Genomic DNA, 23,311 nt, shown 5'->3' with positions numbered 1-23,311 from the left:
AAATGACATATTCAAAACACTTTGAGGAGAAAATGCAGTAGGATAAAAAAGTCATAAAAGATGACAAAGATGGACTGTGTTCATGAGTGAAAAACCAATACCATCAAATTATTATCTCCTAATCTATGTATATTTAGTGTTACTCCAATAAAGCTCTCATAGGATTTTTGCTATAACTTGATAAAGGGATTTTAATGTATATAGTGAGGAGAGTGATCAGCTAAAAATATCATGAAGATCTTGCAAAAATAAGAAAGGACTTGTAATATCAGATACCAAAATATTATTAATAGAAAAATGTGATATTGGTACAGGGATAGACAAATAGATCATTGAATTAAAATAGACATCCCAGAGATAGACATGCTTATATAGGTAGTTGGATTAGAATATATATCTAATATATATCTGTTTAAATAGATGTGTATGTTAAAAAAAAAAATCAGCTGCATTATTACTCAGAGACATAGATCATCAGGTTAATCAAAAGACCATTCAGGCTTATAAATGTTGTAATTGATGAAGTATGTTAGAATTATTTGGATGGATCTTTAGTCTGCTTATTAAAGGTACTTGTCTATTAATTGTCCGTGACACCACTCTGTCAGAATACAGGATTAGAGTGATTGTTCTGAGTTTATCATTTCTTAGTATTTCATGAAAGCCATGTACAGTACAGCTTTTATTCATACAGAAGTAAAATGAATGAAATAAACTTTGGGCTTTTTTGTTTTATTTGAATATTAGTCTTGTATATTAAAGTGCATTTGTAGGGAGTAATTCACTTATTTAGTATTTTATGAGCATCTACAATATGCATAGTCCCTGCTCTCAGGGAGTTTACACTTCTGGGGTATGAGGGTGGAGACAGATGCATCTATAAATAACTATGCCATTATAATAAAGTTTTAATGAAATACTAAAATGGGAAATTGGAGGATTTTGACTATGGAGTTTGAGGTAGACTTCGTGTTCTTTCATTCTGAAAATCAAGGGAATGTTGTTTTAGACAAAGGAAGAGTATTGAGCCAAGACAAATACCTGGATTGCATGATATAATAGAGACTGGTTTGGCTCTGAAGTCAGACTACCTGAGCTGAATCTGGCTCCTCCTATTAACTGCCATGTGACCTTGGGCAAACAATCTCTTGTTAGTTTTTTAATCTATGAATTGAAGATAATAAATTTTCTTTGCCTCATAGGAAAACTGCACATGTAAGAGTTCAATGAAATGTCATAAACCCAATGTACCTGTGTAACTTGCACTTAAAAACAAAAACAGAACATTATCAGTATCCCAGCAGGTTTTTACATTCTCCATTGTATTGTTTTGAGGATTCAGGATTATTTGTAAAGTGGACCTGGCAGTGACTCACACCTGTAACCCTAGCACTTTGGTTGGTCTAGGCGGGAGAATTTTAATCCCAGGAGTTTGAGACTAGTGTGAACAGCAAAGTGAGACTCTGTCTCTATTATTAATAAAAGAAAGAAGAGAAGAAAACATTATTTGTGAAGTGTTCAGAACAGTATCTGGCATATATTATATCCCCACCATTATTCAGTAGGTGGCTGGTGAATATGGATGAAACCATAGAAAGTACAGTGCCTGGCTTATATCAAGCATTCAGTAGACATGTTTTGAATTATTTATAGAAAAATAATACAACTGTGGGGACCGGCACGGTGGTTCACGCCTGTAATACCAGCACTTTGGGAGGCTGAGGCAGGCAGATCACGAGGTCAGAAGATCAAGACCATCCTGGCTAACACGGTGAAACCACATCTCTACTAAAAATACAAAAAAAAACTTAGCCGGGTGTGGTGGTGGGCTCCTGTAGTCCCAGCTACTCGGGAGGCTGAGGCAGGAGAATGGTGTGAACCAGGGAGGCGGAGCTTGCAGTGAACCGAGATCACACCACTGCACTCCAGCCTGGGCGACAGAGCGAGACTCCATCCGAAAAAAAAAGAAATACAACTGTGGTTACCAGCTTTAAGGTAGGACCAGGGAAAGAAAGAAATACTTGGTGAACAGAGAGCCAGGAAAATTTAGGGTCATGAAAACCAAAAGATGATAGCGTGGTCGTCAGCTTTAGAGATGCTGGAATAGGGATTTAGTACAGTTACCAAATTACTGGTGTAATTTTAGTGAGTAGCCTTTACAGGGAAACTAGAATCTGATCACTTGGAGCTACAGAAAAAATAGCATAAAATTTTGCTTAAAATAAGTTTGTAGTCTAGTGTTCACATAGATACTTAAGAATTCCAGAGATCACATGGGCTTAAAATATTGGGAAGCACTGTGGTTGAAATCAATCAAATGAAAATAAATTTTTGGAATTCATATTTCTGGGAAAAGCTATAGTATAAAACACACTACTAGTATGGTAGTCAGCATTAAATGGGCAAGGCATGTCTTTGAAAATATATTTGAAGAATTATGACACTTTTTTATGGGAAAAACAATAACACTGTTTAAACAGTAACCATATAGGGAAAAACAATAAAACTGTTTAAACAATAACCATGTAGATGAAAGCAAAGAGTGCTGTGATTTATGAAAGTGGCTTTATAGCTTCTCTTACTTCCCTAATCCTGCCCATTCCCAAACCATTTTATGCTATAAGCATAATGGTCTCTATGAAATGTAAATTTAATGATAACACTCTTGTGTTGTTTAAGTTACTATCAGAATATCTGGTTATCCTAGTTTTATAATTAGAAGTCTGTAATGCTTCACCCACATTTATGAAATTCACACATGTCTGAAAATATTCGTAGTAAGATTTTAAAATCTTGACAGTAAAAACTAAATTGACAGATAAACTTTTTTCCCATCTCACTCAGTGTGAATATTCATACCTTTCCTTGAAGAAATGTTAATACTTTTGAGAAATGATGAAGGATTTGTTTTTCGTGAGTATAAAAAGTTACAGAGGTTGGATGTGGTGGTTCATGCCTGTAATCCCCGCATTTTGAGAGGCTGATGTGGGTGGATTGCTTGAGCCCAGGAATTCAAGACCAGCCTGACCTCAAGCAATCCACCCGCCTCTACAAAAGTTAGCCCCTTATCATGGTATACGCTTGTGGTCCCTGCTACTCGAGAGGCTGAGGCGGAGGATCACTGGAGCCTGGGGAGGTCGAGGCTGCAGTGAGCCTTGATCAAGCCACTGCACTCCAGCCTGGGTGACAGAGTGAAACCCTATCTTTAAAAAAGAAAAAAGGAAAGTTATAGAGCACTTCATTTTAATTAATTTATGGTATCCGTCAGGGTTTATTGTACCCAATCAATACTTAGTTTCTTTTTTGAGTAGTTCTAGTTACAAGGATTGACATTCCATGACCTTTATTCTTTTTTTTTTTTTTTTTTGAGACGGAGTCTCGCTCTGTCGCCCGGGCTGGAGTGCAGTGGCCGGATCTCAGCTCACTGCAAGCTCCGCCTCCCGGGTTTACGCCATTCTCCTGCCTCAGCCTCCCCAGTAGCTGGGACTACAGGCGCCCGCCACCTCGTCCGGCTAGTTTTTTTGTATTTTTTAGTAGAGACGGGGTTTCACCGTGTTAGCCAGGATGGTCTTGATCTCCTGACCTCGTGATCCGCCTGTCTCGGCCTCCCAAAGTGCTGGGATTACAGGCTTGAGCCACTGCGCCCGGCCTCATTATCCTTTATTTTAATGGAAATTATTTGTTAAATGACTGTAATTAAAATAACTTGAAAGATCCAGTAGACGCAGATGGGAAATGGTGATAGCCGTCTTTCCTGGTGAGTTAAAGATTACAAGAAAATTAAGAACTTTCATACGACATTTAACCACCTCACTCTCCTGTGGTCTGCCATTCTCGTGAGTTGGTAGGAATTGTAGGATAAGCTATCTTATTCTAGTTTTTAAGAAGAAAGCAAGCGACGGGGCACAGTGGTTCATGTCTGTAATCCCAGGACTTTGGGAGGCTGAGATGAGAAGATTACTTGAAGCTCAGGAGTTTGAGACCAGCCTGGGCAGCTTAGCGAGACCTCATCTCTGCAAAAAAAAAAAAAAAAAAAATTAGCCAGGCATGGTGGAGTGCGCCTGTGGTCCCAGCTACTTAGAAGGCTGAGTTAGGAGGATCACTTGAGCTGGGGGTGTTGAGGGTGCAATGAGCTGTGATTGCACCACTGCACTCCTTCCTGGACAACAGAGTGAAAAAATAAAAAATAAAAAGAAGAAATGGAGCCTAAATTTAAATTTCTTCTAAAATTCTATGGTAATAAAATTATTATTATTATAACATTGTAAAGATAATGGGAGCATGACATTACAACATCAAGAATAAGGAATAGCCAGGTGCTGTGGCTCACACCTGTAATCCCAACACTTTGGGAGACTGAAGGGAGAGGATTACTTGAGCTCAGGAGTTTGAGACCAGCAATATATAAAGAACTCTTAAAACTCAACAAAATTCAAATAACCCAATTTAAAAATTGGCAAAAGACTTAAATAGAAACTTTACCAAAAATGACATACAGATGACCAAAAGGCAGATGAAAAGACACTCAACATCACTAATTATCAGAGAAATGCAAATCAAAACCACAGTGAACCATCACCTCACATTTAGTGAGCTATCACCTACATTATAGTAAACCCAAATTTTTATTCTGTATTGCCCTGAAAGATACATGAACCATGTTCTCTAAATACAACTAACTGCTCAACTTTGATGCACAAACTTGCAGTGGCGCAATCACAGCTCACTGCACTCTCAACATCCCCAGCTCAACATAGCGAGACCCCCATCTCTACAAAAAATTACCTGGGTTTGATGGCAGGTGCCTGTGGTCCCAGCTACTCAGGAGGCTGAGGTGGGTGGATCGCTTGAACCTGGGAGGTTGAGGCTGCAGTGAGCCACTTTTATACCACTGCACTCCAGCCCGAGTGACAAAGTGAGACCCTGTGTCAAAAAAAAAAAAAAAAAAATAGCTGGGCGTGGTGGCACACATGTGTAGTCCCAGCTACTACTCGGGAAGTTGAGGTGGGAAGATCACCTGAGTCCAGTCTGCAGTGCGCCATGATCTTGCCACTACAGTTACTGGGTAACAGTAAACCCTGTTGCATTAAAAAAACAAACAAAAAAAGGAATAATTAAAATTGCTTTGTCTTTGGGGTGATTCTGTGAGGAAGTTTGTCTTTTTTTTTTTTTTCCAATGGTACACCAAATTTAAAGACATATAAATGTCAGTGATTTCATAGGTACGTAAAATGCCACAATTTGACCTAGAAAAGTCCAACACTGTTGAGCATTAAACTTGGACTGAAGGGAAGGTCAGATTGTGTTTTGTGTGCCATGAAAGAGAAAGAAATGTTTTATCTACCAGTTACTTTGCTGTTTTACCCAAAATTGAAACATGCACACACACAGTATGTTTTCTAAGGTACGAAAAGCACATCTAATGTGAATAACAGAAGCTGTCTATGTTTTCTTCAGATTTTTCCCACTTCATTCTTTATAACTGCAGAAATACAGTATTCTGTTTCTGCCTGGTAGTGGTTCCTCTAGAAATTTAACATGACTATTTCACTTAGTCTAAAGTTAGTCATTAGTTTTATTCCCCTAACCAATAGACTTAAAATGCTTTAAACTTGATCAGTCCTCCTGATTTTGTGCTCTTGTTACATGATAGCTCAGATGTTTTTTTAACCCCATGACCAATTACTGTTGGACACAATTATTTGTTTTAAATAGTCAGTGATTATTTAAGTTTACCTTCATATTTACCACTCTTTTTGCTCAACATTCATTCATTCTGAAATCATTTTTATTCTTAATTACATCTTTGAGAATTTCCATTAGCGTTGGTCTAAAAAACAGGTTTTTCTCTTTTTATCTTTTTTTGAGACAAAGTCTCACTGTGTTGCCCAGGCTGGAGTACAATGGTGCAATTTCAGCTCACTGCAACTTCGACCTCCTAGACTCAAGCAATTCTCCCACCTCAGCCCCTGAGTAGCTAGGATGATAGGCAAGCTACCATGCCTGGCTAATTTTTGTATTTTTTAATAGAGAGAGTTTCACTGTGATGCCCAGGCTGGTCTCAAACTTCCTGGACTCAAGAGATCTGCCTGCAATAGCCTCCCAAAGTGCTGGGATTACAGGTGTGAGACACCACAACCAGCCTGAGATTTTTTTTCTTAATCTTAAAATATCTTTGATTCTCCCTCCTTGAGTAGTCATCACTTAATCTCTGTAGGCAATTTTTTCCCTCTGGCTGCTTGTAAGAGTTTGTCTTTATCTTTCATGTTTATGGTTTCATTTAGATATATCTTAGTGTGAATTCTCATTTGCTAGGGTTTCTTGGGCTCCTGAATCTGAACATTGTTACCTTTCATTAATTTTAGGGAATCTCTGACATTCTTTTTCTATATTCTCTCCTAGTCTTTCTCTCCATTTGTGATTCCAATTAGATGTAAGTTACCACTCTTTATTTTATCTTGCAAGTATTTTAACCTCTTCAGTATTTTTCATCTCTTCCTCTCTCTGTGTGCATTCTGGATAATTTTTACAGATAATTTTCTCATTCACCAGTTTATTGCCAGCCATGTCTAATTAGTTATGCAATAACCTTTCTGAGTTCCTGACTATAATTTGTCAGTTGATTTAGTTTTAGAAGTTCATTTGGGTGTTTTTGACCCATCCATCTTGTTCCTTAGTCTGAGTTTTGACAATCTCTTATACTTCAAGTGTGCTTACATTTTGTATCCAGTAATTCTAATGCCTATGGTCTTAAATTTTTTTTTTTTAATTCTGTACATTTTTGCTTATAGTAGTGTATTTCCCTTGGGTTTTATTGTGATTTTTTTTCTTTTTTTTGAAATAGGGTCTCATTCTATCACCCAGGCTACATCCCAGTCAGCATCACCCAGGCTACACCCATGATTGCAGTGGTGCAGTCGTGGCTCACAGCAGCTTCAACCTCCTGAGTTCAAGCAGTCCTCCTGCCTCAGCCTTCAGGACCCCACCATACCTGGCTAATTAAGACAAAAACAAATTTTTTTTAAAGGTAGGGCCTCCCTTTATTGACTAGCCTAGTGTCAAACTCCTGGCCTCAAGCAATTCTCCCCCTTTGACCTCCCAAAATGCCAGGGTTATAAGCATGAGCTACTGCGCCCGGCCTCTTAGGATTTTTTTGATTGAGGTTTCCTGTTTGTTGGGATGTTATTTGCAGCATTTACAGAAGAATATGTATTTTGTGCCACCTGGAAGCACTGTTAGCCTAGAGTTACACAGGTTGAGTATTTTCGGGTTAGACTTGCTCAGTGGGTAAGTGTAATGCAAATATTCCAAAATCGGAAACATCTGGTCCCATGCATTTCAGATAATAGATAGTCAGTCTGAATTAAACTAACTCTTGGGTGGGAATTTGCCTGGTCAGATAATGTAAATTCTAGAGCCCAAACCTAGGGGAAGACTGTCTTGTACCTAAGAGCTGTCAGGAAAGTCTTTTCTCTTCTTTACCCATGCCTGGCTGATTTTTGTATTTTTTAGTAGAGACAGGGTTTTACCGTGTCTTGTGCCTAAGAACTGTCAGGGAAGTCTTTTCTGTTCTTTACCCAGAGCCAAGACTGAGCTAGGAAAAAGTTTCCTTACAGTTCTCCCTTAAAGACGGAAGAAGAGCGCGGTGGCTCAAGCCTGTAATCCCAGCACTTTGGGAGGCCAAAGCGGGCGGATCACGAGGTCAGGAGATCGAGACAGTCCTGGCTAAGACGGTGAAACCCCATGTCTACTAAAAATACAAAAAAAATTAGCTGGGCATGGTGGAGGGGTCCCAGCTACTCAGGAGGCTGAGGCAGGAGAATGGCGTGAACCCGGGAGGCGGAGCTTGCAGTGAGCTGAGATCATGCCACTGGACTCCAGCCTGGGTGACAGAGCAAGACTTCGTCTCAAAAAAAAAAAAGATGGAGGAAGACTTTTTTCTAATTCACTTACTGTGGTGGTTCGTTTGGGAGCCCCAAAGTTCTGAACTGTTGCTTCCCAATTCTTCCATGTCTCTACTGACACAGAAAGTGATATATGTACGGTAGCTTGCTGTACAAGCTGAGAGATTGGAACCTTGGATAAGGGATATTGCAGCTGCAGGCAACAGAATCGGGGCCTCCCTCAGGTCACTTATGCACTGTGCATTCTCCCTGAGAACTAACACCAACATCTGGTGGGAATCTCTGCTTTTGTACTACTTAGAGTGTGGTAGGCAGACTGGTGCTGCTCTGTGACTTCTCTTGTTACTGCCTCATAAAAGATATTTGTAGGATTATGTAAGTCAACCAACTGCTAAACATACTGTAATTGTTTGTTTTGAGACAGAGTCTCCCTCTTCACTCAGGTTGAAGTGTAGTGGTACAGTCACAGCTCACTGAAGTCTCGAACTCCTCCTAGGCTCAAGTGATCCTCCTGTCTCAGCCTCTTGAGTAGCTGGGACTATAGGCATGTACCTACATGCTAGGCTAATTTCTTTTTTTTTGAGACAGAATCTCGCTCTGTCGCCCAGGCTGGAGTGCAGTGGCGTGATCGTGGCTCACTGCAACCTTTGCCTCCTGGGTTCAAGCGATTCTCCTGCCTCAGCACCCTGAGTAGCTGGGACTATAGGCATGTGCCACCATGCCTGGCTAATTTTTGTATTTTTAGTGGAGACAGGGTTTCACCATGTTGTCCAGACTGGTCTCGAACTCCTGACTTCAGGTGATCTGCCCACCTCGGCCTCCCACAGTGCTGGGATTATAGGTATGAGCCACTGCACTTGGCCACACAGAGGTTTTTAATTTTGATGTAGTCTCATTTGTCTATTTTTAATTTTTTACCTGTGCTTTTGGTGTCACATCCAATAAATCATTGCCAAATTTAATGTCATGAAGCTTTTTCCCCTGTGTTTTCTACTAAGAGTTGTATAGTTTTAGCTGTTACATTTAGATCTTTCATCCATTTTGAGTTAATTTTTGTATATTTTGTGAGGTGAAGCTCCAGCTTTTTTCCTTTTCATGTGGATATCCAGTTTTCCTAACACCATTTGTTGAGAAGACAACCCATTGAATGGTCTTGGCATCCTTGTCAAAAATTGACTGTATATGCAAGGCTGTATATCTGGGTCTTCTGTTGTATTTCATTGGTCTATATGTCTGTATGCCAGTACCACACTGTTTTGATTATTATAGTTTGAAATTAGCATTGCTTAACACTTCCAAAAGTGTTTAGCATTGCTAAAACACTTCCAAAGTTGGAAGTGTGAGACTTCCAACTTTGTTCTAATATTTTAAGGTTGTTTTGTCTATTAGGGGTCTCCTGAGATTCCGCAGGAATTTTAGGATAGATTTCTTTTCTGGCAAAAAAAAAAAATCACTGGGATTTTTATAGGAATTGCATTGAATCTTTAGATCACTTTGGGTAGTATTAACATCATAACAGTAGTTTGCCTTCTAATCCATAAACATGGGATGTCTTTCCATTTATTTGTGTCTTTAAATCTTTCAGCAGTGTTTTGTAGTTTTTAATATACACATTTTTCAACTCCTTGGCTAGGTTTATTCATAAGATTTTTTTGTTTTATTTTGTTTCTTCGTTTTTCTTTTCTTTTCCTTGTTTTTTTTTTTTTTTTTGAGACAGAGTCTTGCTGTGTTGCCCAGACTGGCATGATTATGGCCACCTGCAGCCCTGATCTCCTGGGCTCAAGTCCTCCCATCTCAGCCACCCAAGTAGCTGGGACTACATGCACATGTCACCATGCCCTACTAATTTTTTTGTGTGTTTTTTTGTACAGATGAGGTCTCACTATATTGTCCTCCCACCTTAGCCTCCGAAAGTGCTAGGGTTACAGGCGTGAGCCAGCCGCAGTGCCTGGCCCAAGTTTTTTATTCTTTTTGATGGTATTGTAAGTGGAATTGTTTTCTTAATTGTCTGTTTATTGTTAATGTATAGGAATGCAACTGATTTTTGTATCCTATAACTTTGCTTATTTCGTTTATTAGTTCTAACAGTTTTTTGTGGAGTGTTTAGTGTTGTCCATGTATAAAATGATGTCGTCTGTGAACAAATGGCTTGATCTTTTCAATTAGGATGCCCCCCTTTTTTTTTTGAAAGAGTGTTTCTTTGTTGTCCAAGCTAGAGTGCAGTGGCACAATCTCAGCTCACTGCAACCTCCGCCCCCTCAGTTTTTAAGCAATTCTCGTGCTTCAGCCTCCCAGGTAGCTGGGGCTACAGGCACATGCCAGCATATGTGGCTAATTTACGGTATTTTTATTAGAGACAGGGTTTCATTGAGTTAGCCAGGCTGGTCTCGAGCTCCTGGACTGAAGTGATCCACCTGCCTTGGCCTCCCAAAGTGCTGTGATTACAGGCGTGAGCCACCAGCACCTGGCCTAATTTGGATGCCTTTTATCTTTCCTGCCTTATTGCTTTGGCTGGAACTTAAGTACTATGTTGAATAGAAGCAGTAAAAGCATGCAGCTTTGTCTTCTTCCTGATCTTAGAGGAAAAGCTTTCAGTGTGTCATCATAGAGTGTGAGGTTAGCTGTGGGCTTTTCATAGTTTTTATTATATTGAAGTTATTTCCTTCAATTCCTAGTTGGTTGAAGTTTTTTTTTTCATTTGTTTTTAATTGTAAAAGGATGTTGACTCTTGTCAGATGCTATTGAGATGATACTTGGGTTTTGTCCTTCATTTTATTAATGTGTACTACATTGATTTATATGTTGAACTCGTCACCATATTTTAAACTGTTTAAGAAAACAAGTGTTGTGGAGAGTGGATGTGATGGATAAGAGCACGTACACACTGGGGCCACACTGCTTAGGTTCTGGCTTTTGCTCTGCCACTTACTAGTGATTTCATGATATCTTGGGTTTAGATTAAATAATTTTCTGCTAGGTTTCTATTAATTATAAACCTTACTTTGCTGTAATTAGTAGCAACTACTACTATTGATTGATAAAATTGTAATTTTATCAATCAATTAAGCAATTTCATTTTCCTGTTGCACGATAGAAACTTTTTGTGTAAAGGGATAATAAATAGAGACCAAGAAAATGGTGAATAACCATTATAGACTCCAAGTTAATGGTCTGCATCATGGAATGAAGATTCTCAAACTTTTGGCTTTCAGGATTCCTATAGCAGTTCTAATTATTCAGAACCCCAGATTTTTGTTTATTTGGGTTATATTGATATTTACTATATTACGCCTGTAATCCCAGCACTTTGGGAAGCCGAGGCGGGTGGATCACCTGAGGTCAGGAATTTGAGACCAGCCTGGCCAACATGGTGAAACCTGTCTCTACTAAAAATACAAAAATTAGCCAGAAGGTGGCAGCTGCCTGTAATCCCAGTTACTCAGGTGGCTGAGGCAGGGAGCACTGCTCGAACACAGGAGGCGAAGGTTGCAGTGAGCTGAGATTGTGCCACTGCACTCTAGCCTGGGCAACAGAGTGAGACTCTGACTCAAAAAGACAGAATAAAACTATTACACATTAAACAAAAATATGTTTATGAAAAATTAGTTTCAAAAACAGTGAGATGAGAGGCATTGTTTTACATTTTTACAGATCTTTTTAATGTGTTAAGAATATTGATTCTAAAAAATTTGCTTTTGCATTCAGACTGTTGCAGTAAATTATTTGGATTAAAATATACGAAGGCAGCGTCACGCAGTGTCACTTCACACCAGTGTATAATTAAAAAGAGAACAACCTTGTGTGGACCTCCTGAAAGAGTCTCTCAGGAACCCTCAGGGGAGTCCCTGGATCACATTGAAAACCACTGTTGTATACAAGTTAAAAACTCTGACCTTCAAAGCATTGTGGTTTTATTTCTTTTGGTACTAACCTCCACATCACTGAATAGTATTCCTCTTTTGCTATTTTGAAATTTATCAACTTCATGCATATATTTTTATTTCCTACAATCACAGTTTAGGACTACATTGCATGTGCTCTCTTCTCATTCCTCCTCTTCCCAAATTCAGACTATTTCTGTTAATTTAGACAGTATACTCCATTTCTAGTTCCATCAAAGCTAGACAGTATATCAGTACTCTGTACTTTTTAAGAATTCTTGAAACTCTTGTGCTTCACTTCTCTTTCCCTACTTCACTCCCCAACTTAATGTTTACTCTTATTTGTGATAACGTTTACATTATGTTCTATAATCATAGTTTATCTTCTCTAATTTAGATTGATTCTAAAACTTTATAGCAAAAACTTATATCACTAGTATTTATTGTGGAGCCTAGTACCATTCTATGATTATGATTTCTACTGTGTTCTATTTTACAATCCTATACCTAAGTTTATTAGAAAATCTTCCTAGGCTCAAGTTCAAATGGATTTTTTCCTTCTTTTCATACCATACTGATTACTCAAAACTATAAAGGCTTTTATTGGGATCATGCCTTTCTTGAGCAGGTTGCATTTCCTGAATTCATTCATTACCTTTTTTTTCTTAATCATGTTGTCATTTATTAAAATTTGTCTAGGCTGCCTGTATGCTGGCTCTGTGCCCAGTCCCCTGTTTTTTTCTGGATATCTTTCTCTGAGAGGCTTCTGTCGTTCCTCTAATTCCAGTCTATACTCACTGCTCTCTGGGCCTGCTGCCACAGCTGCTGACCTAGGCTTTCATCTTTTTGCAGGACCCCGTGTTTTCTTGGTTTACTTTTTGTTTTAGCTGGAATACATCTTCAGGTAGCTTCCTAAGAAAAGATGTTATAGTAGGTAAACTCCTTACATCCTTGAATGGTTAAAAAATCTTTATTCTGCCTCCATAGTTTGGCTGGGTACAAAATTCTACGTTAGTAATCATTTTCCCTTGATTTTTGAAGATAATACCTTGTCTTCTAGCTCTAGTGTTACCAGTAAAAAGTCTAATTTTCATTTAGTTGCTGGTGCCCAGTTTTTCCCTCTCTGGAGACAGGATATTTTTGTCTTGAAAAGTAAAATGCTATGTCTCTAGGTTTAGTTTTTTCACTCTGTTTTGCTGTCTGTGAGCTTTTTGAATTTGAAAACATGGTTCCCCTCAGGAGTGGGAAATTTTATTTCTTAATTTTTTTGATCTGTTTTTTTCTTTTCTATCATTCCTTCAGGCTGGACATTGGGCCTCCTAGCCTTATCCTTTTATATTTTTCATGTATTTATCTTGTCAATTTCCCAGCTTCTCTTCTAGGTAGTATAAAGTTCTTGTTTTATAGATACAAATTGAATTTTTGAAAATTCTCATCTGTTGCCTTCATGTGTTCATTTCCCACATGGTCATTCTTGCTTGTTTTGCAGTTTATAATAGGCTTTCTTCAGATATGTGGTGATTTGTGTTGTCTGTTGATTTTTAAAAACTTTTTTTAAATTACAAAAAAATTTTGTGAGACAGAGGTCTCACTCTGTTGTCCAGGCTGGAGTGCAGTGGTGTGATCTCAGCTCACTGCATCCTCTGCCTCCTGGGCTTAAGTGATCCTCCCGCCTCAGCCACCCAAATACCTGGGACTACAGATGCATGCCACCAGACGCGACTGATTTTTGTATTTTTTGTAGAGATGGAGTCTCACTGTGTTGCCAAGTCTGGTCTCAAACTCAAGATCCAGCTTTTTTGGCCTCCCAGAGTGCTGGGATTACAGGTATTCAGGGCCAACTTGACTGTTATTTTTTTAAGCAATAAGGTTGCCTGGAAATCTTGAAAGTCTTATTTTTTGTAGTGAGTCCCTGGCTCACTTTTTTTTTTTTTTTTTTTTTTTATTGGTAAATAGGTAAGGAGCTGGCCATTTCTTGAGTAAGAATGTAGGGTGTGTGTACTCTGTAATAATTGCTTACATACTTTGTTTTCCTGTTTCTCCTCAGGGAAAGTACTCTTCCATTTATGTCTGACGCTTGAAGTGTTTCTTGGCTTCTTTTTCTTTTTTTTTTTTTTGAGACAGGTTTTACTCTGTCATCCAGGCTGGAGTGCAGTGGCACAATCATGGTTTACTGCAGCCTCAACCTCCTCTGCTCAAGCGATCCTCCTACCTCAGCCTTCTGACTAGCTGGAGCTACAGGCACACATTACCATGTGTGGCTAATTTTTAAAAAATTTTCTGTAGAGATGGGGTCTTTCTACATTGCCCAGGCTGGTCTCAAACTCCTGACTTCAAGCAGTCCTCCTGCCTTGGCCTCCCAAAGTGCTGGGATTACAGGTGTCAGCCACCGTGCTCAGCCTTTCCCATGCTTTTGGTAGAAGATACGGTTCCAGTCCAGATGATGGGTAGGGACCTGGCTATACAGAGCAGAGTTAGACAATGCCAGAGATATGTAAATAGCAATTGCTAAATCCACTGGCATCTTTTTCATATGGTTCCTGGGACTGGTAACTGTATAATTTATTGTTCAAACTGAGACACATAGGAGAGTGAAAAGTGCTGAAAGTAATAATTCCACCGGTATTATTAATGCAGTAATATTATAATGCAGTAGGCATTAACCAGAACATACAGTCATTCCTTCTTGAGTCTATGGACATTTAGGGTGAGGATCAGAGGCAGTATAAGAAATTGCCTGCCTGGTTGACTCAACATTTGCATCCTATTCCCACCTGCTTTTTGTCTAATAGGACATGTTTTGAGGACAGATACTAGATAAGGAGCAGTGGGATGAATAGAAAGTCTTTTATATAACCGAAATTACTCTTGAGTGGTATAGTCTGGATGTATTTAATCTTATCCTATTACCTGTTGTATTTTAATTTTTTTTTTTTTCAGTTCTAGGAATTTGAAGAAGTATGACATGTTACTGTCATTTTTATACAAATACGGAGTTGTTCCTAGAAAATGTTATTCCCAAACAAGTTTTTCACTGTTTTAATGTAAACTTTTCTTTTCCTGTCATATTGGCATATATGTAGAAAGTGTTAGTTTTATATCAAAATATGGAAACCTCATCCAGATAGAAATTATACGAGTTTCTTTGGACTCTGTTCTAAGTTTTTTTGTTTTTTGTTTTTTGTTTTCTTTTTCATATTGGACTGAAATCTGCCACCCTGTAACTTCCAACTATTGGTTCTAGTTCTGTTCTCTGGAGCAGCATGGAGTAAGTGTCTTCTATTAGAAGGCATCTATCACCTTTTCTAGACTGAATTTCTCCAGGTGTCCTCCCCTTTTTATATGAAGTTAAAACCCATATTTCTGACCTTCACATTGATTCCCTTTGGAATCTTCTAATCTAATATAAACATCCTAGTTTATCAGTGTTTTCCGTAATACAGTTAAAATATAGCCCCAAATTTTAATTCTATACTGTATTTCTATGGCAGTGTGCACACCAGTGCAGAATACCTTGCACTATAGCCCATTAATCAGAGACTGAGTTAATTAGTGTAGCTTCAACTTTTTTTTTTCTTTTTTTAGCTATTCTCAGTTGTCAGCTCATACTAAAATGTGGTCAGCTAAAACCTACCAGCTAAATAACTGTTGGGGCTGTACTTTTTCTAGTAGGTGTTTCTGCCTTAGTAATATAGCTTTATCAAGTGGAATTGAGTGTATTATTCAGAAAACCTAGAACAAGAAATACACTTTTATATGTTAACATCTGTAGGCCTTTGGTTTTAGTGATACAGGCTTTCAATTTAAAAGTTAAAATAAACATTGCTCTAAGAATTTTAGCTAGAAATTCATTTGATTGCTGTTTTGGAAAATGTTTTTGTCTTTGAGGTTTAAATGGTTTTAATTGCAAAGCATCTGACTTATGTCTTCTTTTACAAAGCATGCTATTATATTTTTAGAAGTAACTTTGTATAATGAAATGCTCCCTGTAAGCTGGAACATGTATCTAAAATAATAGATACTCCATTGTAGGTTTTGTACCCTAGAACAGGACTTTTCAACCCTCAACACTATTGACATAATTTAAATAACTCTTTGTTATGCACAGCTGTCCTGTGCATTGTAGGATGTGTAACAGTATCCCTGGCCTCTATCCACTAGATGCCAGTAGCTCACATATCACCACCTCCTCTGCAGTTTGATCATCCAAAATATATGCAGATATGGCCATCCATATGTCCCCTGGGGGAAAAATTCCCCCAATTGAATACCACTGTCCTAAAGCAACAGAAGTGTTTTTTTAATCAGCTAGTCAGTAGTTTCTGCCTTAAATTTCTTTCTGTAATTGGGCTAGAATAGAATATTTTTCTTATGATTTATTTGTAGAGATTTGTAAAACTACAACATAATAAAGAACTTTACATGTAACGAACACTGAAGTTCCTAGTTTGGTCAGTTTTTTCTTTTCTTCCTATTACTGTTTTTTATTCTAGTTTTTAATTCCTGTTAATGTGATACAATCTATGATCTGAAACGTGTGACTACATAATGTTATTGAGATTAAAGAATGAAAATTACAGAACAGTAATAAATATGATATTGAATAGGAAGTTTATTGAGTTCAAATACTTGACCTTTTGTGGCCCAAGATTAAATTACTTAAAAATGTGCTTTTTATTTCAGTTGATAAATAGCTTTTAATTGAAGTTGATTAACTCCTGGATATTAAAATTGTATTATATTTATTCTTGTACTCCACAATGTAGCCAGCAGCCAGCTTCGGGTGTAGCCTATTCTCATCCAACTACAGTTGCTAGCTACACTGTCCATCAGGCTCCAGTAGCTGCTCACACAGTTACTGCCGCCTATGCACCAGCAGCCGCCACAGTTGCAGTTGCCAGGCCTGCTCCAGTAGCTGTTGCAGCTGCTGCAACAGCTGCTGCTTATGGAGGCTACCCCACTGCACACACAGCAACTGACTATGGTTATACTCAGAGACAACAAGAAGCACCACCACCACCACCCCCAGCTACTACACAAAACTACCAGGTAAGAAAACTACTGGTTTTGGTAGCCTTATCGTGCAGGTTTCTTTGTCCTCAGTGTATAATGTAATGCCCTAGCCATTGCTTCTCAAACTTGGGGCTTCCAAAATACGCATGTACTGATAGAGAAAAGTAAATGAGTATTCCTTGGTAGTTTGGGGACATACCAACCATTAAGATTCCTTGCTGACCGGGCGTGGTGGCTCACACCTGTAATCCCAGTACTTCGGGAGGCTGAGGCGGGTGGATCATCTGAGGTCAAGAGTTCAAGACCAACGTGTCCAACATGGCAAAACCCTGTCTCCACTAAAAATACAAAAATTAGCCAGGTGCATTGGTGCGCACCTGTAGTCCCAGCTACTTGGGAGACCGCGTCACGAGAATCACTTGAATCCAGGAGGCAGAGATGCAGTGAGCCAAGATCATGCCATTGTATTCCATCCTGGGTGACAGAGCGAGACCCTGTCTCAAGAAAAAAAAACAATATTCCTGGCAATGAGCTTTGTGTCAATAATCCTTCTTCCCACCCCCCTGTCTATGTGACTCTATTATTTATAGCTGTCTCTTAAAAACTTTTACATTAACTGCTAATTAAATATTTCATTGTTTACCCCAAGTTTGTTTGTTTGTTACTGTTTTAACTGAAGACGTAGAAAAGACTTCCCTTGTTTGTATTAGGGCATTATTCATCTGGAACACAGGTATGTCTCTTATTTTGAGAATATTTTGAGAACAGGACAAACATATTACATGTTTTCTTCTTGAAACTTGGCAAAGGTGGAAATTCTGTCCCCTTTACATTTATCCTGTAAATGTAAACATCCTGTAAAGATGTTCTTTTTAAATATACATTGTAACAAAAATTGATCATGCTCTTATTCATCCAGTTGCCTCTTATTCAGTCTTACAGGAATTCTACATTCTCTTTATTATGTTTGAAAGCAGTACTAGATTACTACTTGCTTTAATCTGTTTTTTTGCTTGTTTGCTTTCAGGATCTGTTTTTTAAACTTTGATCTTTCTGAACTTTCCCTGGTTTTGCTATTCTTTCTAAAGCATAGGAATTTATGCAGTAAAAAATTGAAATGTGAATCAACAATATTAGTATTTGCTATTAATGAAATGAAATTCCTTTTGAGGTGTGATTGTTTATGCCCAGAGACAGAATATAATAAATTTTGTTGTTTTTAATAGTGTCTGTGAAACCCAGTGTTTTCTGGGCCCTGCCTGCTTCTTCAGCCATTTCACCTACATACCTTTCTACCACTCTTTACTTCATGAACTGCCAGAATTCACTCAGCTCACCTTGATCTTTCTTGAAAAAGAAATACTGAAAAGAAAGCTGGAGCAATTACAAACTTAGTAACGCAAGTGTTCTTTTGTAATATTGCGGGATCCATCTTTAAGGCAAAACTGTCATACATTTTTTAATAAAATTAATTTTTTCTTAAGTATTATTTTGAAATGTTTTGGTGATTGTTCTGATTGTAAAAGTTCAACGTGCTGCTTGAAATGCTTTTGATATTATTATTATTATTTTCTTCTTTTTTTTTTGAGACAGAATCTTGCTCTGTCGCCTAGGCTGGAGTGCAGTGGCGTGATCTCAGCTCACTGCAAGCTCCATCTCCCGGGTTCCTACCATTCTCCTACCTCAGCCTCCCAAGCAGCTGGGACTACAGGCACCCGCCACCACGCCCTGCTAACTTTTTGTATTTTTAGTAGAGACGGGGTTTCACCGTGTTAGCCTGGATGGTCTTGATCTGCTGACCTCGTGATCTGACTGCTTCAGCAGCCTCCCAAAGTGCTGGGATTACAGGCATGACCTACCGCGCCTGGCCTTGATATTATTTTAATGAAGTACAAACTGAATCTTTTGTGTATTTAATTTGATTATTTTATGTTTAGGTCTGTCATGAGACTACGTATTTAGTGTTTTGTTTTCCTTTATTGCACTTTTATACAGTAAGTATATTTTTTCCTTCCTCTTGTCTCATAGCAAGTTTTTCTTTCATTCCTTTTCTTTAGGATTCATACTCATATGTAAGGTCCACAGCTCCTGCTGTAGCTTATGATAGTAAGCAATACTACCAACAACCAACAGCAACTGCTGCTGCTGTAGCTGCCGCTGCCCAACCTCAGCCTTCTGTTGCTGAAACTTACTATCAGACAGGTAGGTTTTCTTAACCTACATAGTTTCTTTGTAAACTATTGAAGTATATGACTTACTCTATTTTTTAATGAAGATAAGCTTTTGAGTCCATCTAAATTCGTATCACATCATCTTAGGAGGCAGGTTCTAGACATGTCCTACTAAATGCCTTAGAGTCGCAATTCATAATCATGCCTTTCTCTCCTGGAAATGTACTCCATTTCTGGACTTTCAGCCCACAATTCCATTCCTGCTAAAATAAGGTGTACAAAAGAAGCTGTGATGATAACTTTTGAATACATTTTTATCTTTGGCCAGAAATGCCCAGAATATATGATACTGCCAACAAACAGCCTTTGTAACCAGTGGAGACTCTTTAATGGGCCCATATTTTTAATTAATCTTCCTCTGATCTCTAATGACAGTTGGTTCTGTTATCAGCCACCAGTCATGTTAAATACAGTATCTAGAATGGTTCAAATCTAGGAAGCATTTTGTTTGCAAAGAAACCTGCGTATTTATAGACTTTAAAAGATGGATTTTTTGGAGAGAGAGAGATTTGATAATTTTTAAAACAAAGCTTTTGAAAAGTGGGCAATTCCTTTAATTTTTTTTTTCAAGGCTGTGAGGGTGTGGGTGGAGCCTTGGATTGGAAGAGAGTAGAATTGGCTTCCAGTACTGGCTTTACTGCTAATGTGGGCAGGTGATTTTTTTTTACCTCTCATATCTCTGTTATCTTATCTGTAAATGAGTTAGTTGACCCAAATTTCAGTAGGACCCCTTCTAGTTCTAAAATTTTATGAGTCCCTTAAAAGTGGTTTTAACATGTTTTGAATTATAGTGACTATCTGACTATTCCTGAGGTCTCTTTTTCTTTTGAGATGGAGTTTTACTCTTGTCACCCAGGCTGGAGTGCAATGGTGCGATCTTGGTTCGCCGCAACCTCGGCCTCCTGGGCTCAAGCAGTTCTCCTGCCTCAGCCTCCCGAGTAGCTGGGATTACAGGCCTGAGCCACCGTGCCTGGCCTTGTGGTCTCTTCTCTATTGATTTCTGTGTATAATGATCTGTAGTAAACTTCCTGTTGAATTACCAAGCTTAGGTTGTGCTTGAGTGCTGAATTATCTAAGAGAAGATCTTGATTTAGTCTAACTCTGGTATTGACTGTGACTTTTGTAAGTTATTTAGCTTTTTATAAAGTATTATCTTTTTGTGTTATGTGGATCAGATTTCATAAGCAGGTAAGTTCTGCTTGAGATAAAAGTTCTACTTGGGAGGCTGAGGTGGGAGGATCGCTTGAGTCCAGGAGTTTGAGGTTGCAGTGAGCCATGATCACACCATCATAGTTCAGCCTGGGCAACAGAGTGGGACCTTGTCTCAAAAAAAAAAAAAGTTCTAAGGTACCTTTACTTAACTGAACATAAAATGAGCTTCGCCCGTTGATTTTGGGCCTTTTTCAGAGATAACATTTATGTCCTTTAGTGATCATTTACAAGTGATTATTTATTTAATGATAAGCCTTCTAAGACTCTTTCAAAATACACATTGTTTTGAGGATGTCAGGCAGCAAAGAAGTTCAACAGATATCAGTGGCAGCCATTTAGGAATAGCTGCATTCAAGTTACTGACATTTGAAAAATTATGTAGTTCCTTGTTAGATTGTAGTTCACTATGGAAAAATCAGTTAAAATGCGGTGAATGGTAATATAAACAAATTTCATATGATTAAATATTGAAGTTTTTACTGTGAATTGAAATATTACATTGTAACTCATTCTATCCTGTTTCCAGTATTAAACCTAACTGAAGTTGACTGTTTAGCGTGCACGCACGCGCACACACACGCACACACACACACCCCTTTTTTCAGATAACCTTGTTTACTGGTAACACTGCTGTTTCAGTTAGTTGTACATTTTGCCAAAATAATCATTTTGGAAATACATAGAAAGCATTTGGCAGAAGATAGTATATTAATTTATATATTCTGTTCATATTGGTAATAAGAGTTTTATACCTTTTGCTAAGGAGAAATTGCTGGCCTAAAATTTATAGTTAATGATGTTTGTACCTATTCTTTCCAGCTTTTAAGGATACTAGTACAGTAACTATAGTGGCTTACTCTTCTAATTTTCTGATGTCTCTTTCCCACTTCAGCCCCTAAAGCAGGTTATAGCCAAGGTGCAACTCAGTATACTCAAGCCCAGCAAACTCGACAAGTGACAGCCATAAAACCAGCCACACCAAGTCCAGCTACCACTACTTTCTCTATCTATCCTGTATCCTCCACCGTACAGCCAGTAGCAGCTGCGGCTACTGTGGTGCCATCCTATACTCAGAGTGCTACTTACAGTACCACAGCAGTTACTTATTCTGGTAAGACTGATAAACTGTGTTTAAATGAGTAAACAAATTAGGAAGAGACCTAGTAGAAACTCTCTTGATTGTCTATGAAATTACCTTACTCCTAATAATAGAAATTAAATTAATTGATAAATGTAGGTACATAATATGATTGTACTGTAAATTGTATGCTTTTTTTGGGGTTGATGGTAAGAGAAGATCTTAGAATAATATAAAATGTTCTTGGGGAGTTTAAAGCTCATTATGAGTATGAATCTTGGGCTTAGCATTGCAATTAAAGGAAAAGTAACACCCAGTTTTCTACAGGATTGTTTTCTGCTTTTCCAAATGAAATTGAAAACTCAAGGTTAATACCCAGAGAATACCACAGACAAATTATTTCTGTTTATTTTGGCCCTCGAAGAGCTATTTCTTTATTATCAGAAATAATTCATCATGGAAATGTTGGGTAGCCCTTTCTAATCATCCATAAGATGGTGGTTATGTAACACACCTCTCTTGGAAGAACAGAGTAGCTTTATTTTTCTTCAATAATTACATATTTCTCCCAGAGAGGTACAATGGCTAAAACCTTATTGTGTCCACTGCTGTTGCCAATTTCTAGCTGAGGACATTTGCATTATCACAGTGATTAAGATCACACATTGCCTTTTTTGTAGACACTTAGCTTTTGTATTCCTCCCAGAAGATATGCTGTGAATGACACTTTTTTATTTCTCAGAGATTTTTTATCTCTTACTCTGGGTGCTAGGGATATAATGATGAATTAGGCATGCATGGAGTGTTTGGGAACTGCAGTTCATTGTGGCTGGAATACAGGATATACATGGGGTAAATGTCAGTAGATGAGGCTAGAAGTGTCACTATGTAAAGCCATGTGTGCTCTGTTATGGTGTGTGTCTTTATCTTGTGGGCAGAAAGGGAGCTGCAGAGGCTATATTAAGAAATGGAGCGGTGTGAGCAGGTTTGTAAGTTAACCGGACAACCACGTGAAAATGAATTGAATGAGGAGACAATATCGTCTGAGAACTTTGGCTGGAGTGGTGAATGATGAGGACCTGCTCATCATTCACCAGTATGAGTGATGGTAGAAAGACATTTTATAATCTATTAAAGGCATAGTACAGGAGATTCCTTATTTAGGAGAGAAATCTTTTGTTAAGATCTCAAGAAAATACTGAATTTATTATTCCTAGATCTGTCATTTCAGATTTCTCAGCCAGGCACAGTGGCTCACGTCTGTAATCCCAGCACTTTGAGAGGCTGGGACGGGTGGATCACAAGGTCAGGAGATCGAGACCATCCTGGCTAACACAGTGAAACCCTGTCTCTACTAAAAAAAAAAATAGAAAAAACTAGCCGGGCGAGGAGGCGGGACCTGTAATCCCAGCTACTCGGGAGGCTGAGGCAGGAGGATGGCGTGAACCCAGGAGGCAGAGCTTACAGTGAGCCAAGGCTGCGCCACTGCATTCCAGCCTAGGCAACAGAGCAAGACTCTGTCTCAAAAATAAAAAGATTTCTCAGATACAACTTGTCTGTCTCTCCCTTTTTGGTTGACTAGTTATAATTGTAACTAGGATTATATTACTACAATGAAATCTGATTGGACACTTTTTTTTAAAAATGTCCACATTATCTTCAACAAAATAGGAAGTTCCAGAGTAGCCTTTCCTATTCATTGTTTCTCTCTTACATGTGCTTCCTTTCCTTTCTCTTTTCGCTCTCTAGTTGCTTATACAGTATGAAGATAATTTTTATTTACATAAGTAGTATATTATTATTTAAAAGTTAGAAACTATATTTTTTTAGAAAGAGAAAAAATGTTAAACCACTAGATTTCTACTTCTAGACACTAATTGTCATTAACGTTTTAGTGCATGTCTCTGTCTACTTCCATGGAATATACATGTATAAATATGGTTTATAAAAATACATTTGTCTTATGTGTGCTATTCTGTAAACTGCTTATTG

General features: G+C 38.2%; 1 protein-coding gene across 1 annotated transcript in view; it reads left to right on the top strand.

Annotated features, from left to right (window-relative positions):
• Positions 1–23,311, top strand: part of ZFR (zinc finger RNA binding protein) — an 89,464-nt gene that overhangs the window by 7,302 nt on the left and 58,851 nt on the right. Inside the window, exons 3-5 of the mRNA XM_011952554.1 lie at positions 16,552–16,834; positions 18,856–19,000; positions 21,134–21,352. Coding sequence (XP_011807944.1) covers positions 16,552–16,834; positions 18,856–19,000; positions 21,134–21,352 — 647 coding nt within the window. The remainder of the gene's footprint in view (positions 1–16,551; positions 16,835–18,855; positions 19,001–21,133; positions 21,353–23,311) is intronic.

This window comes from Colobus angolensis, unplaced genomic scaffold (genome assembly GCF_000951035.1).
Source record: "Colobus angolensis palliatus isolate OR3802 unplaced genomic scaffold, Cang.pa_1.0 Scaffold341, whole genome shotgun sequence".
NCBI classification, from domain to species: domain Eukaryota; kingdom Metazoa; phylum Chordata; class Mammalia; order Primates; family Cercopithecidae; genus Colobus; species Colobus angolensis.
Note: the sequence above shows the minus strand (reverse complement) of the source record. Positions and strands in the feature narration are given on the sequence as shown.